The 14,543-nt window shown below is 41.1% G+C and overlaps 1 protein-coding gene across 1 annotated transcript in view; it reads left to right on the top strand.

Moving 5' to 3' along the window:
• The window catches only part of LOC119905302 (plakophilin-4-like), a 113,105-nt gene that overhangs the window by 78,390 nt on the left and 20,172 nt on the right, over positions 1–14,543 (top strand). The window contains exons 12-14 of the mRNA XM_038722170.1: positions 1,060–1,243; positions 4,294–4,411; positions 4,997–5,191. Coding sequence (XP_038578098.1) covers positions 1,060–1,243; positions 4,294–4,411; positions 4,997–5,191 — 497 coding nt within the window. The remainder of the gene's footprint in view (positions 1–1,059; positions 1,244–4,293; positions 4,412–4,996; positions 5,192–14,543) is intronic.

The following is a 14,543-nucleotide window of genomic DNA, read 5'->3' as shown; positions in this document are numbered from 1 at the left end:
TTAAAGATTCAACACTTTGTTTTTACATATTTTAAAAGCAAAAGGATAAACAAAAAACACTTCTGCATCTCAGAATGTTTTTCTTCTTGACATCCCTCTCCCTGTGGAAGTTTATTCCACCTCGCCGCTTCTGATTTAAACTGATGACGTCACTGTATTATTTTACAAAGATTTAGTATCTTGCAGCTTGCAGGGTGGAGTGAGGCTCTAACACTGTTGTGCTTTGATTCACACCCACGCTAAAAATATGCACCTGTGAACTTTTATAGGAGGAAGAAAATGGTAAAGAGAGAGATTAAAGACACAGAAAACAATAAAACAACAGTGTAATCAAGAGAAAGCCAAAGAAAAGACGTGGGAAAAGACTTGATTTGTTCAGTGTCAAGCGAAACCCTGCACGATTTTCTCACGAGTGCCTTTTGCTTTCAGCGTTGACCTTTGCAGGGGTGCCAGAAGTCCCTCCTCTGATGAAAGAGAGAAGGAGAAGATGCTATCTGTAGCTGCTACATCTCTTATTTCACCAGACAAAGTGAAATTAGCTGTTTTAAGAGCATTAGTTTAATCTGTGTAAAATGACAATTCAATGTTTAACAGCGGTTCTGACTCGGCTGAAGTCCATCACTCTCTGTCTGCTAACTTCTGACACATTGCTCATCCTGCAATGTGTTGTTGTATTCCTTACTGCTTTCAAAATAAAAGCATAAGCTGTCTGTCGGACTAGATCAAACGAATGACGTGTATTTGATATTATTGGATTATTTTTATACAAGTAATATTCTCTTTGAAATAAATTTACTGTTTCATAGTCGCTTATTTCAGTTTTGTGCAAGAGGAATTAAAGGCCTGTCCCATATGGACGCCTTTCCCAAATATAGGCGGGTCAATTCAGTGATTTTAGCAAATAAAAGCCCGGACTATTAATCAAAGTGTGGCATCAATTATGTTGCTCTGGGACATTGTTGAACAATTCCTATAACAAGACAAAAACCTTCCAGTGCAGTTAGAAAAGTGACGTCTTTTCAATTTTAACCTTCCTTTATTGGCACCCTGCAACCACAGGAGTCCTGTGGAACCTGTCCTCATGTGACGCAGTGAAGATGACCATCATCCGCGACGCTCTGACCACGCTGACCAACACAGTCGTCATCCCACACTCAGGCTGGAGCAGCGTCTCGCACCGTGATGAACACAAAGTCAAGTTCCAGTCCTCCCTGCTGCTACGTAACACCACCGGCTGTCTGAGGTGATGAATAAAACATACGCACACCCTCCTTAATGTTTTAAATTAATAGTTTTTTTTGTAAATGTCTCTTGTTACAGCTCAAGTCTTCCCATTTGAAAAATTTAAAACTAACATTTCTAACTGTTGATGCCTCCATTATTCCAATTGTTTATCATTGTTAATCATATTATTTGCTGATGATGTTTATGCGTATTCATCAGCAGTATACCTCGTTACATTTAAAACTATCCCCAAACTACGCAAATCCAATCTTATTCCTTAATAAAAATAGATTTAACAAAGTGCCTCGCCTCCTACGCCTGTTGCGTTACCAGGCATGCTGTTAGCTCATTAAATCAATTCTTGTTTTGAAACACAACAATGACTTTTGGATTTATTGGTCGCTGCTTTTTCCTGTCTGCTTTTCATTGTTATGATTCCACAGCACATAATCACAGTCACATAATCATCGCTGCGAGGCTCAGTAATGGAGATGATATGCAGGCATAAAGTCATCAAGTATGCAATTGATCACATTAGCCTACAGAGGCAAATAACAGCAGCAAGTGTGTCTCTGTGTCTAAAAAGTCACAGCCCAGGATGAAGGTTTAGATTCATTATCTGCTACTTTTACATCAATAAATGCAGCAGACCTGTGTGCAGCACATTTGAAGAAAATATGACAGAGCAGATGTTCTCAAGATAATAATGCAGATATTGTATTGTATGTTAAATTAAAGTTGCATATGGCAACTTTATACATTCAGGACTCCAGATCGAGAGTGAGAGTGATGGCACGTACATACTAAGACAGAAGTGGCCGAAAAAGGCAAACAAACATGCCAAATTTAGGATATAGTGCTATATTGTCAAGTTACAGTATTTTTAGTCAAGTCAAGTTTATTTGTATAGCACATTTCATAGAGTGCAGACTCAATGTGCTTCAAAGAGAAAAAACGTATGTATAACATAGTTACATGACATGACTAAGCCTATGTGTAAGCTAATGTGTAAAGTGATAATAATAATAACGACAGGTTAAAACTTGACAGAGAAATAAAATAAATAAAACCAAATAAAATAACAACAAATAAACAAAGAAGGCATTACAGTAAAAGAAACTAGCTGATCAAGCACTTAAAATGTAACCATAAGCTTGCGAGAAGATATTTTGGTTAAAGTCTGCTTTTAAAAGAGTAAACTGTAACAGACCTCAGCTCAGGTGGTAGGGAGTACCAAAGGGTGGGTGCATGATGACTAAAGGCAGCAAAGGCAAAGTTAGAGTTTACTCTCTGTACTGTGAGGAGACCTTTGCTCGATGATCTGAGGGATCTGACTGGTGTGTAATTAGTGAGCATGTCCGTGATATAGGGAGCCATTCGTAGATTTAAAAATAACAAGTACTTTAAAATTCTTGGTTTAACTGCGAGCCAGTGTAGGGTAGTTAATATTGGAGTGTGATCAGATATTTTGGTTTAAGTAAAAACTGGCTGCTGCATTCTGAATGAGCTGGAGTTTATTCAACATTCAACAATTACTGTTGTCTAGTCTACTGGAGATAAAAGCATGAATCAGTTTCAGATTCTTTCTGGGACATAAAGCATCTAACTTTAGCTGTATTTCTAAGATGATGTGCAAGGCAAGTTTATTTGAATAGCACATTTCAACAACAAGGTAATTCAAAGTGCTTTACATTAAACATAAAAGCAACATAGGGAAATTGAAAAATACACATTAAAATATAATTTTGGTGAAACAGAAAATAAAAACAGGATTAAAAAAATAATAATAAAGAGGATAAAACAGGACAGTAAAAGTTACAGTGCAGTGTACAGTCAGGGTTAAAAAAGTTAAATGAGGGGTTGAGTGTACTGGAAATTAAGATCAGTATCTAACATCACACCTAGGTTTTTGGCATTCTCACAAGGTTTTGAAGAGAGGGGAGTTAACAATGAGTGAATCTGTTGCCTTAAAGCCTTGGGACCTACTAGGAGAATCTCTGTTTTGTCTTTATTTAAACTTTTTTTGGCCATTCAGATTTTAATATCAATTTCTTTTGACAGTTATGATGTCATGCTTGAAACAAGTAGAAAAAGAAGAACGTCTTCTACCAAGCAAATGAAAACAATTTTTGACCAGCTTTGTAGGCATTGGGTCACATGCACATGTTCATTACTTTGAATCTGGGCGGTTGGAAAGAGTTTATTGGAAACAAATTTGTTGCATTTCAATCCCCATACAACCAACTTTGCAGCCATACAACATCTTGAGATATCAGAAACACAGGAATATTTCCCATTTCTGCCATCCTGCAGTGTATTTGTGTTGGCAGAGGAGTAACCACACCTGAAACCTGATTTCATTATAATGAGCAAACAAATGACCCATGAGAGCATAATCTATTGAATGAATTTCACAACTATGCTTTGCAATACTTTGCTCTGATTGATCACCATCTTCTCTAAGTCAAATGAAGTAAACCTGCTGAGTGGAGACTTCCTAGTCTAAATGCTTGAAACTGGCAGAATTGGATGAGTGCCAGTCACTCTTTATTGTCAAGAGACTATCAGAAACCAAGTCCAGGTGTAGTTTCCTGAAGTACGAACTGGGGCTATTGCAATGCAATAACTTTCATTCACTACTTAGACAAAATTAATTTAAATTGCTTTCATAAACATCTTTGATCCTGACTGCACACACACTGGTGATCCTTTATTTCCTCTAATAGAACAGCTTTAATGACTCTGCTACTGGGAAACCACATCTCTGTGCATACAGGCCTCCAGCATTTATCTGCATTCAGACTGACTGAGGCTTTAGATTGATGGTATAGAAGTGCATTGTGGGATTTATGCGCTGTTTTGCTGTCTTCTCATGTCAGCTCTCCATTAGCAGTGGCTGGAGGTTGCTATTGGAGGATCAGCTCCTTCCTTTACTGTATCCGGGCAGGCTTTTAAGCCACCCTGTGGGGAAACCCACACACTGCATCTCAGTCTGAATTAATGTGTCGGTCTCCCTCTGTGTGCGTGCGTGTGTGTGTGTGCGTGTGTGTGTGTGTGTGTGTGTTTGAGGAATCTGAGCTCAGCAGGTGAGGAAGCCAGGAGTCAGCTGCGTTGCTGTGAAGGTCTGGTGGACTCGCTGCTTCACGTCCTCAAAGCCTGCGTCAACACCTCCGACTACGACAGCAAGGTGCTGTAAACACAGACGCACACTTGTTTATGTCACTGTTACTCCTCTGAGGCTTACCTTAACTTTAACCCTAACACAGACATTATCAAATACTTAGCCTTAAAATGATTATTGTACCAACAGTTAACACATAGGTTCCTGTACTAATCAAGTGCTTGCTGCTATTGCCATTACTACTGCGATTCTATTGTAAATGCATTTTTTTGCAACTTAAGAGCATCTTTACTTTTGTTTATCAGTGTGCAGGCACACACACCTGAAACTATTTGTTTAAAAAAGTTAAAAACATACGCACACTAATTTTCTTTTCACCAGATTTATACTTCCAGTCACAAAAAGTTTCGTTAGAGCATCTGTTTCTTCAGAGGCCAGGATTAAACAGCGCCAACCCTTTAACAATTATTCTATAATTCTATACTTTATTGCCTTTTTCTCTAGTGCCACCTTCAGGCTCAAACTTCAATTTGTATAAAACAATTCTCAAAATCTCTGGCAAATGACCATAAAACATACTTTAACACTCTCCCGATGATCTTTCTATTATGTTATATTTAGTCTTTTATACTTCTTCATCTCCCACCTAAGATCGTGGAGAACAGCGTCTGCACGCTGAGGAACCTCTCGTACCGGCTGGAGGTAGAGATGCCCTCCTCTCGTCTCCTCGGCAACCAGGAGCTGGACACCCTGCTGGGCTTCTCCTCTCCGGCCAAGGAGCTGGACTACCTCTGCTGGGGCAAGAGGAGGCGCGGCAGAAAGAGGAGCGGCTGGCCCGACGACAAGGTACGAACACAGACGGTGGGCTTTCGCTAAGGGGTTGTGTTTGTATAACTGAAGGAATTATTACAAAGATTATTGTAAAAAGGTTTTGTGGCATTTCCATGTCAGAAGGCTTTTGAATTATACTTTAGCCAAAAGGGGCACCAGATTCTGCTGTGCTGTCACTGGATGTTGAAAAAGCCTTTGACAGAGTTGAATGGCCGTACCTATCTGGAATTCTTATGCGTTTTTGCCTAGGATGGAAATTCTTGCATATACACACACAAGCCGTTTTCTTGGTCAATTGGGTCATTTACGTGAATCGCGTGGAACCGGAGAGTTGGGGTTTTTTTTGGGGGGGGGGGGTCATTCTTATAGTTGACATTTCTCAGGGTCATTCAGAATCTTAGCACTTGCGTCAGAATCTTTAAGCACACAGCGTCAACTGAGCTATTGGATGAGACACCTGGCTACCACGCGAGTCTGATGGAAACTCATAACGTGAAGGAATCTTAAGTGAAATTCGAGGTAAGTCAAGCTTTTTGGAGCAACAACAGCTATTTCTTTGCTTGACTCAATTTACGTTAGCTACTGCTTTTTTATGTGTACAATAATATTATATTGTCGTCATACCTATTACGTTATTATAATTACGTTAAGCTATGCTAAAAGTGGTACCGCCAGACCCGGAGATCGGCTGAATGGTTTCCAAAACGGTAAAAAACAATTGTTTTACTCGAGGGGAGGTGGAAAATGAGCTTAATTCCCCAAATGGTGGAATATCCCTGTAACGTTAACTAGGCTTATCGTTAGCCGGGTGCTCTGCCCTGAGTTCCGAGATAAATGGCTACTACTTGAATTCTGAGCTACCCTGAATATTAGGTTGTCGTGCGCGCTCACGCGTGATGTGGGTAAGTTAAATGTGAGTGTTTATACAACAGCTGATGCGAGAGTAAGTGTAACATAAAGCAATTTGCAATTTGGCAACCGTGTTAATCTCTTGTTGCATGGGATGCGCCGCATACCTGGTAAACAGTAATTTCTAACAACATAGGGCTATTTAGATAAATAATCTGGCGAGCGTTTTGTTTTAGGCTAATACACCAACAAAATCGAGCCTCTCCTTTATTGAGTTATATCTCTTTTTTGTGCATGTAACAGGTTTGCAAAGTGAAAAAGCCCAAAATCCAGCCCAAAGGGAGTTCCCATCTCCCACAGAAAGCACTGCTTTGAACCGCTTGAAAACAGCTCGTTTGTTGACTTGTGACGTCAAAATGAAAACGTGTCATAAAGCTTGCCAAGTAGCTTGCGGGGTCAGGCACGCCCTCAGACCCGCCCTTCTCTGCTTCTGGTTGGATAGTAGTCCTTACCGTAGTCCTTAAAGCGTCTGCACTGCTTTCTTACAGTGCAGACGCTTTGCTGCTTGCTCTTGCCTCTGCTTGCATTCTTTTGCTTAAACTCTCTTTTTTCCTGCTAGAAATCAGCAGCTCTTGGATACTTTTAAATCACTGGGACTGTCAGATAATATAGGCTCTTGCCATACTTTAAAACCTTTTATGATCTTAGTGCTACGCGAGTGCGGCCTATCAATGGCACTAGCCTGTACTGCAGTGACTGGAGTTATAGCTAATGCTAATTAGCAACAAGATGCCCCCCTTCTCCACGGACGACTTCTACAAACTTCTACAGAAAATTACTGTGCTGGAAACCAAGATCCACAGGTTAGAAGTGAATGTGGAAGTGAATGGATTATGTGGGAATGACACCACTTTACCGAGGACCCAAAACAGTGGACAAGAGCATGCTAACACACGGTTAATTAGCACCAACAAGACTACCAAGAAGCAGAAGGCCTGTGTACTGGGTAATAAATCTAAAAGTGGGAGTCCTCCCTGGAACGCTCTTGGTGCAAAGCCCAAGAGTAAATCATTTCCTGGGGAAATGGGAGGACGAGTAACAGGCAGAACCCAGCGCCCTGAGATTTGTGATGCGACTGGCTGGCCTGCATTATCATCCAGGCAGAGCGCCTCTTCAACCCCTGTTCTTGGTAGAACACAGCCGTGGACAGCTGTGAAAGGGAGAATTCAATTCAATTCAATTTTATTTATATAGCGCCAAATCACAACAACAGTTATCTCACAGCGCTTTTCATAAAAGAGCAGGTCTAGACCGTACTCTGTGATGATATTTACAGAAGCCCAACAGTTCCCACCAAGAGCAAGCACTAGGCGACAGAGGCAAGGAAAAACTTTCTTTTAAGAGGCAGAAACCTCGAGCAGAACCATGGCTCAGGGTGGGCGGCCATCTGCCTCGACCGGTTGGGGGTGAAGGAGAGAGAAAGAGAGAGAGAGAGAGAGAAAAAGAAAGTGATGTAAGGAGAGAGAGAAGGGAGGGAGGCAGTCTACACAATATACACACAGAGGTACAGACAGTGAAGGTGATGTTGCTATAGACTAAATGAAAAATGGTACAGATATTTAGGGCCCGAGCACGACCGTGTGAGGTCCCTATTGAATTTGCTAAGATTATTAGGGCCCAAGCACGACCGTGCGAGGTCCCTATTGAATTTGCTCAGATTATTAGGGCCCGAGCACGACCGTGCGAGGTCCCTGTTGAATTGGAAAATTTTCGTCAATGGGTGTGTCCGTGGCGTGGCGTCAAAGATCAAGTCTTCGCCATGACACAGGAAGTTGTTGTAACTTCAGTGTACATGCTCACATCTGAACCAAACTTCACGTGCTTGATAACTCTCCCACCCCACTATGGAGGACCGATCCTGACACAGTCAGAAATAAATACAGAAATAAATAAATGCTCAATAAACAAATAAGCTTCCAATTAAATACACAAAAAAATAAATTAAATAAATAAATGTTGGTAGTAATTAAATTATACAAGGAGACATAAATGTATATATTTTAATTAGTGCCTTTACTTATTCACCTTTGTTATAATTACCTTATTTATTTATTCTCCGTTATAATCTTCAACTTTATTTATTACTAATTTTTAAATTATTTATGTGTGTGTTTTAATATTTTTGTCTGTTTTATTCTTCCTTTGTATTTTTCTACCTTAAATACCCATGGTATTTATTTCTGCCTGTCCTTTTTAAATTTCTGTATGCATTTCTGCCTCATTATGCAAATGAGGAGGGGCTGTGTCTCAAGGGGTCATCTTCTCTGCTATTGGTGGACCAGTCAGACAGGAGAGCTCTAGGCCTACTCTGCCTGCAGACATCAACGATCTTGCCCCTCACACAGTCAGATGGCTTCCTTCAGTGCGCTGAGGTGTTTAACAACTCTGAAGACACTACCAGCCATGTCTTCCTTCTCTTTTCACGTAGACGCTCCGACAGACAGTGCTTTCAGTTTGCTGCATGCATGGACACAGAACTGCGGTATAGAGAGAAGCACACGGTCAGCTGGCTGCAGCTAAATCTGGAGTGCACTCGTATTCAATTCTGTATGGTAAATTCAGTTTTAACGAGCAGAGCGAGCTGACAGGCAGAGTTAGAGACTTTTATTGTCTGTTTCTCTCTTTACAAAGACGCATGTTGCAGTCAGAGTCTTCTCTGAAGAGGGCAATGAAGTCTCAGTAGTACCCGATGCGAGCACCACATACAACACAATTTATCAAATTACACAACGGATATACAGTATGAAAATAAGATTGATTGGATTATACTCACAGGAAGTATAAAACCTGTTACATGCGTAACACAGTAATGTCAGGGAAATTACTTTACTTAGATTTAAGTACTGCAGTTGTACATTTGAAATACCTTCCTACCTTTCTGATAGGAAGCCTTCTTGAGGTGGTATTAAACATTTCTTCTTATATTCTGATTTGAGTTGTGGACAACTATGACCACATGAATTAAAAAAATTAAACATTTCACTGCCCAAGTCAGCTATAACACAAGTCTTGTTCATCAGACTACATGCTGTACAGTATTTGTGGACAGATTTTGTCCCAGGATTTATTATGCATTTCTTCTTCTTCGTTGCATGATTTAGAATAAAAGGTGAGAAATTAGTCTGTTCTGAGTTCATCCTGCACTGCAGCAGCTAATAAAGTCCATTTAATCCCAAAAACGCTTTTCTTTTAGGCAGGCTGGAGCAGAAAACAACTCACCTTTCTCAAGTTGTACAGTACTGTCACATGTATATGAAGGTGGATCAAACAAGCTAATGTTAAATGTCAAAGTAGAGAGGAGCCTAGTAGGCCTATTTATTTTCATTCATTACACAATATGAATAAGCTATGCAGACAGTTGTAAAGAAAGAACATCTTTTTCTTCGGTTCTCTACGTGTTATAGTTACACAGTAAGCAGCACGACCGTGTGAGGTCCCTATTGAATTTGCTCGGATTATTAGGGCCCGAGCACGACCGTGCGAGGTCCCTATTGAATTTGCTCGGATTATTTATTTATTAGGGCCCGAGCACAACCGTGTGAGGTCCCTATTGAATTTGCTCGGATTATATATATATATATATATATATATATATATATTTATTTTTTTTTTTTTTCTTTTTTCTGCAAAGTAGGCCCAACTGACATGGCCTAAACATACTCGAAAACTCACCAAAATTTGCAAACATGTCAGAACCGGTGAAAAATTTCGTATTCTACAAGTTTCGCACATGGGCGTTGCAAAATGACTCGCTAGCGCCACCTAGAAAATTGGAAAAAATTAGCCCCTCGTTCACGTTAAACCTACATCTACGAAATTTTCTGGGGACATGTATCATATCAAGACGCACAAAAAAGCCTCAAGAACCCATACCTAAAGTCAACAGGAAGTCGGCCATTTTGAATTTTACGGCCATTTTTGGATGATTTACACACTTCGTACTTTAACGAACTCCTCCTAGGGATTTAGTCCGACTGACTTCAAATTTGTGCTGTGCCTTCTAAAGGCATTGAAGATGAAAAGTTGTGCTATTTGCGAGTTTTCGTCAATGTGCATGTCCGTGGCGTGGCGTCAAAGATCAACTCTTCGCCATGACACAGAAGCTGTTGTAACTTCAGTGTACATGCTCACATCTGGACCAAAGTGTACATGTAGGATGAGAGTCCCGCCCTGAACACATGTACATGCCGACATTCACCCACAGTCATAGCGCCACCTGCTGGCAACAGGAAGTGTCTTTTAACAAAGCAGCCCCCGCCGCACGTTTCACCTACGTGCACGAATTTTCTGTGGTACGTGTATCGTGTCCAGACGCACAAAAAAGTCTCTTGGAGCCATAGCCTAAACCCAACAGGAAGTCGGCCATTTTGAATTTTACGTCAAATTTTGGATGATTTACACACTTCGTACTTTAACGAACTCCTCCTAGGGATTTAGTCCGACCGACCTCAAATTTGTGCTGTGCCTTCTAAAGGCATTGAAGATGAAAAGTTGTGCTATTTGCAAGTTTTCGTCAATGGGCGTGACCGTGGCGTGGCGTCAAAGATCAAGTCTTCGCCATGACACAGGAAGTTGTCGTAACTTCAGTGTACATGCTCACATCTGCACCAAACTGTACATGTAGGATGAGAGTCCCGACTTGAACACATGTACATGCTGACATTCACCCACAGTCATAGCGCCACCTGCTGGCAGAAGGAAGTTACTTTTAACGAAGCAGCCCCCGCCGCACGTTTCACCTACGTGCACGAATTTTCTGTGGTACGTGTACCTTGTCCAGACGCATAAAAAAGCCTCTTGGAGCGATGCCCTAAAATCAACAGGAAGTCGGCCATTTTGAATTTTACGTCAAATTTTGGATGATTTACACACTTCGTACTTTAACGAACTCCTCCTAGGGATTTAGTCCGACCGACTTCAAATTTGTGCTGTGCCTTCTAAAGGCATTGAAGATGAAAAGTTGTGCTATTTGCGAGTTTTCGTCAATGGGTGTGTCCGTGGCGTGGCGTCAGAGATCAAGTCTTCGCCATGACACAGGAAGTTGTTGTAACTAACGTGTACATGCTCACATCTGAACCAAACTTTACGTGCTTGACAAGGGGTCATCTTCTCTGCTATTGGTGGACCAGTCAGACAGGAGAGCTCCTACTCTGCCTGCAGACATCAACGATCTTGCCCCTCACACAGTCAGATGGCTTCCTTCAGTGCACTGAGGTGTTTAACAACTCTGAAGACAATACTACCAGCAATGTCTTCCTTCTCTTTTCATGTAGACGCTCCGACAGACAGTGCTTTCAGTTTGCTGCATGCATGGACACAGAACTGCGGTATAGAGAGAAGCACACGGTCAGCTGGCTGCAGCTAAATCTGGAGTGCACTCGTATTCAATTCTGTATGGTAAATTCAGTTTTAACGGAGCAGAGCGAGCTGACAGGCAGAGTTAGAGACTTTTTCTGTCCGTTTCTCTCTTTACAAAGACGCATGTTGCAGTCAGAGTCTTCTCTGAGATGCGAGCATGACATACAACACAATTTATCAAATTACACATCGGATATACAATATGAAAATAAGATTGATTGGATTATACTCACAGGAAGTATAAAACCTGTTACATGCGTCTATTAAAAGTAAAGTAACACAAAAATGTCAGGGAAATTACTTTACTTAGATTTAAGTACTGCAGTTGTACATTTGAAATACCTTCCTACCTTTCTGATAGGAAGCCTTCTTGAGGTGGTATAAAACATTTCTTCTTATATTCTGATTTGAGTTGTGGACAACTATGACCACATGAATTTAAAAAATTAAACATTTCACTGCCCAAGTCAGCTATAACACAAGTCTTGTTCATTACACTACATGCTGTACAGTATTTGTGGACAGATTTTGTCCCAGGATTTATTATGCATTTCTTCTTCTTCGTTGCATGGTTTAGAATAATAAGGTGAGAAATGGGTCTGTTCTGAGTTCATCCTGCACTGCAGCAGCTAATAAAGTCCATTTAATCCCAAAAACGTTTTCTTTTAGGCAGGCTGGAGCAGAAACACAGTAACGATGAAATGTGTGCTGTTCTCACATTCTTCCTCTGTATGTACACATAAACAACAAGGCAGGGAAATATAAAAGGAATTTATTTTATTTTTTGGGTACATTATTGTTCAGTGTACATGCTCACATCTGAAACAAACTTTACATGCTTGATAGCTCTCCCACCCCGCAGACATCTACACACCAATACCGATTTATATTCATAGCGGCAAGTGCTATGTAGCTCCACATAGGGGACACAGGAAGTGACATATAGCACCTTCATGCAGCGTCATAACCGCGTAACAAATTCACAGCCGCACCGGCAGAGCTCCAGAATGTGCAACTCTGCCGGGTCACGCGCGGACGCGCTTACAAGTGCGAGGGCCCGCCCAACGCTGCTTGCAGCTTTAATTAGGGCCCGAGCACGACCGTGCGAGGTCCCTATTGAATTTGCTCGGATTATTATAATTTTTTTTTATTTTTATTTTTTATGCAAAGTAGGCCCAAATGACATGGCCTAAACATACTCGAAAACTCACCAAAATTTGCAAACATGTCAGAACCGGTGAAAAATTTCGTATTCTACAAGTTTCGCACATGGGCGTGGCAAAATGACTCGCTAGCGCCACCTAGAAAATTGGAAAAGATTAGCCCCTCGTTCACGTTCAACCTACATGTACGAAATTTTCTGGGGACATGTATCGTATCAAGACGCACAAAAAAGCCTCAAGAACCCATAGCCTAAAGTAAACAGGAAGTCGGCCATTTTGAATTTATGGCCATTTTTGGATGATTTACACACTTCGTACTTTAACGAACTCCTCCTAGGGATTTAGTCGGATCGATGTCAAATTTGTGCTGTGCCTTCTAAAGGCATTGACGATGAAAAGTTGTGCTATTTGCGAGTTTTCGTCAATGGGCGTGTCCGTGGCGTCGATGATTCGCCATGAAACAGGAAGTTGTTGTAACTTCAGTGTACATGCTCACATCTGAACCAAACTTTACGTGCTTGACAAGGGGTCATCTTCTCTGCTATTGGTGGACCAGTCAGACAGGAGAGCTCCTACTCTGCCTGCAGACATCAACGATCTTGCCCCTCACACAGTCAGATGGCTTCCTTCAGTGCACTGAGGTGTTTAACAACTCTGAAGACAATACTACCAGCAATGTCTTCCTTCTCTTTTCATGTAGACGCTCCGACAGACAGTGCTTTCAGTTTGCTGCATGCATGGACACAGAACTGCGGTATAGAGAGAAGCACACGGTCAGCTGGCTGCAGCTAAATCTGGAGTGCACTCGTATTCAATTCTGTATGGTAAATTCAGTTTTAACGGAGCAGAGCGAGCTGACAGGCAGAGTTAGAGACTTTTTCTGTCCGTTTCTCTCTTTACAAAGACGCATGTTGCAGTCAGAGTCTTCTCTGAGATGCGAGCATGACATACAACACAATTTATCAAATTACACATCGGATATACAATATGAAAATAAGATTGATTGGATTATACTCACAGGAAGTATAAAACCTGTTACATGCGTCTATTAAAAGTAAAGTAACACAAAAATGTCAGGGAAATTACTTTACTTAGATTTAAGTACTGCAGTTGTACATTTGAAATACCTTCCTACCTTTCTGATAGGAAGCCTTCTTGAGGTGGTATAAAACATTTCTTCTTATATTCTGATTTGAGTTGTGGACAACTATGACCACATGAATTTAAAAAATTAAACATTTCACTGCCCAAGTCAGCTATAACACAAGTCTTGTTCATTACACTACATGCTGTACAGTATTTGTGGACAGATTTTGTCCCAGGATTTATTATGCATTTCTTCTTCTTCGTTGCATGGTTTAGAATAATAAGGTGAGAAATTCAATTCAATTCAATTTTATTTATATAGCGCCAAATCACAACAACAGTTATCTCACAGCGCTTTTCATAAAAGAGCAGGTCTAGACCGTACTCTGTGATGATATTTACAGAAGCCCAACAGTTCCCACCAAGAGCAAGCACTAGGCGACAGAGGCAAGGAAAAACTTCCTTTTAAGAGGCAGAAACCTCGAGCAGAACCATGGCTCAGGGTGGGCGGCCATCTGCCTCGACCGGTTGGGGTGAGAGAGAGAGAGAGAGAGAGAGAGAGAGAGAGAGTGAAAGAGAGAGAGAGAGAGAGAGAGAGAGAGAGAGAGAGAGAGGGATGTAAGGAGAGAGAGGGGAGGGAGGCAGCCTACACAATATACACACAGAGGTACAGACAGCGAAGGTAATGTTGCTATAACTAAATGAAAAATGGTACAGATATTTATAATAGTGTTAATGGTAACCATCGTAATGTTAATGATTATAATAACAATAAGACTAGCAACAATAGTCGTTGCAGTAGAGGGTGTCGAGCAGGAACACGGGGGCAGCAGGCGACCCGCAGCCACAGA

This window comes from Micropterus salmoides, unplaced genomic scaffold (assembly GCF_014851395.1).
Source record: "Micropterus salmoides isolate LMB-PRFRI ecotype aquatic unplaced genomic scaffold, ASM1485139v1 Ms_hic_scaffold_1, whole genome shotgun sequence".
Taxonomy (NCBI): domain Eukaryota; kingdom Metazoa; phylum Chordata; class Actinopteri; order Centrarchiformes; family Centrarchidae; genus Micropterus; species Micropterus salmoides.
This window is presented reverse-complemented; position numbering and strand designations above follow the sequence as displayed.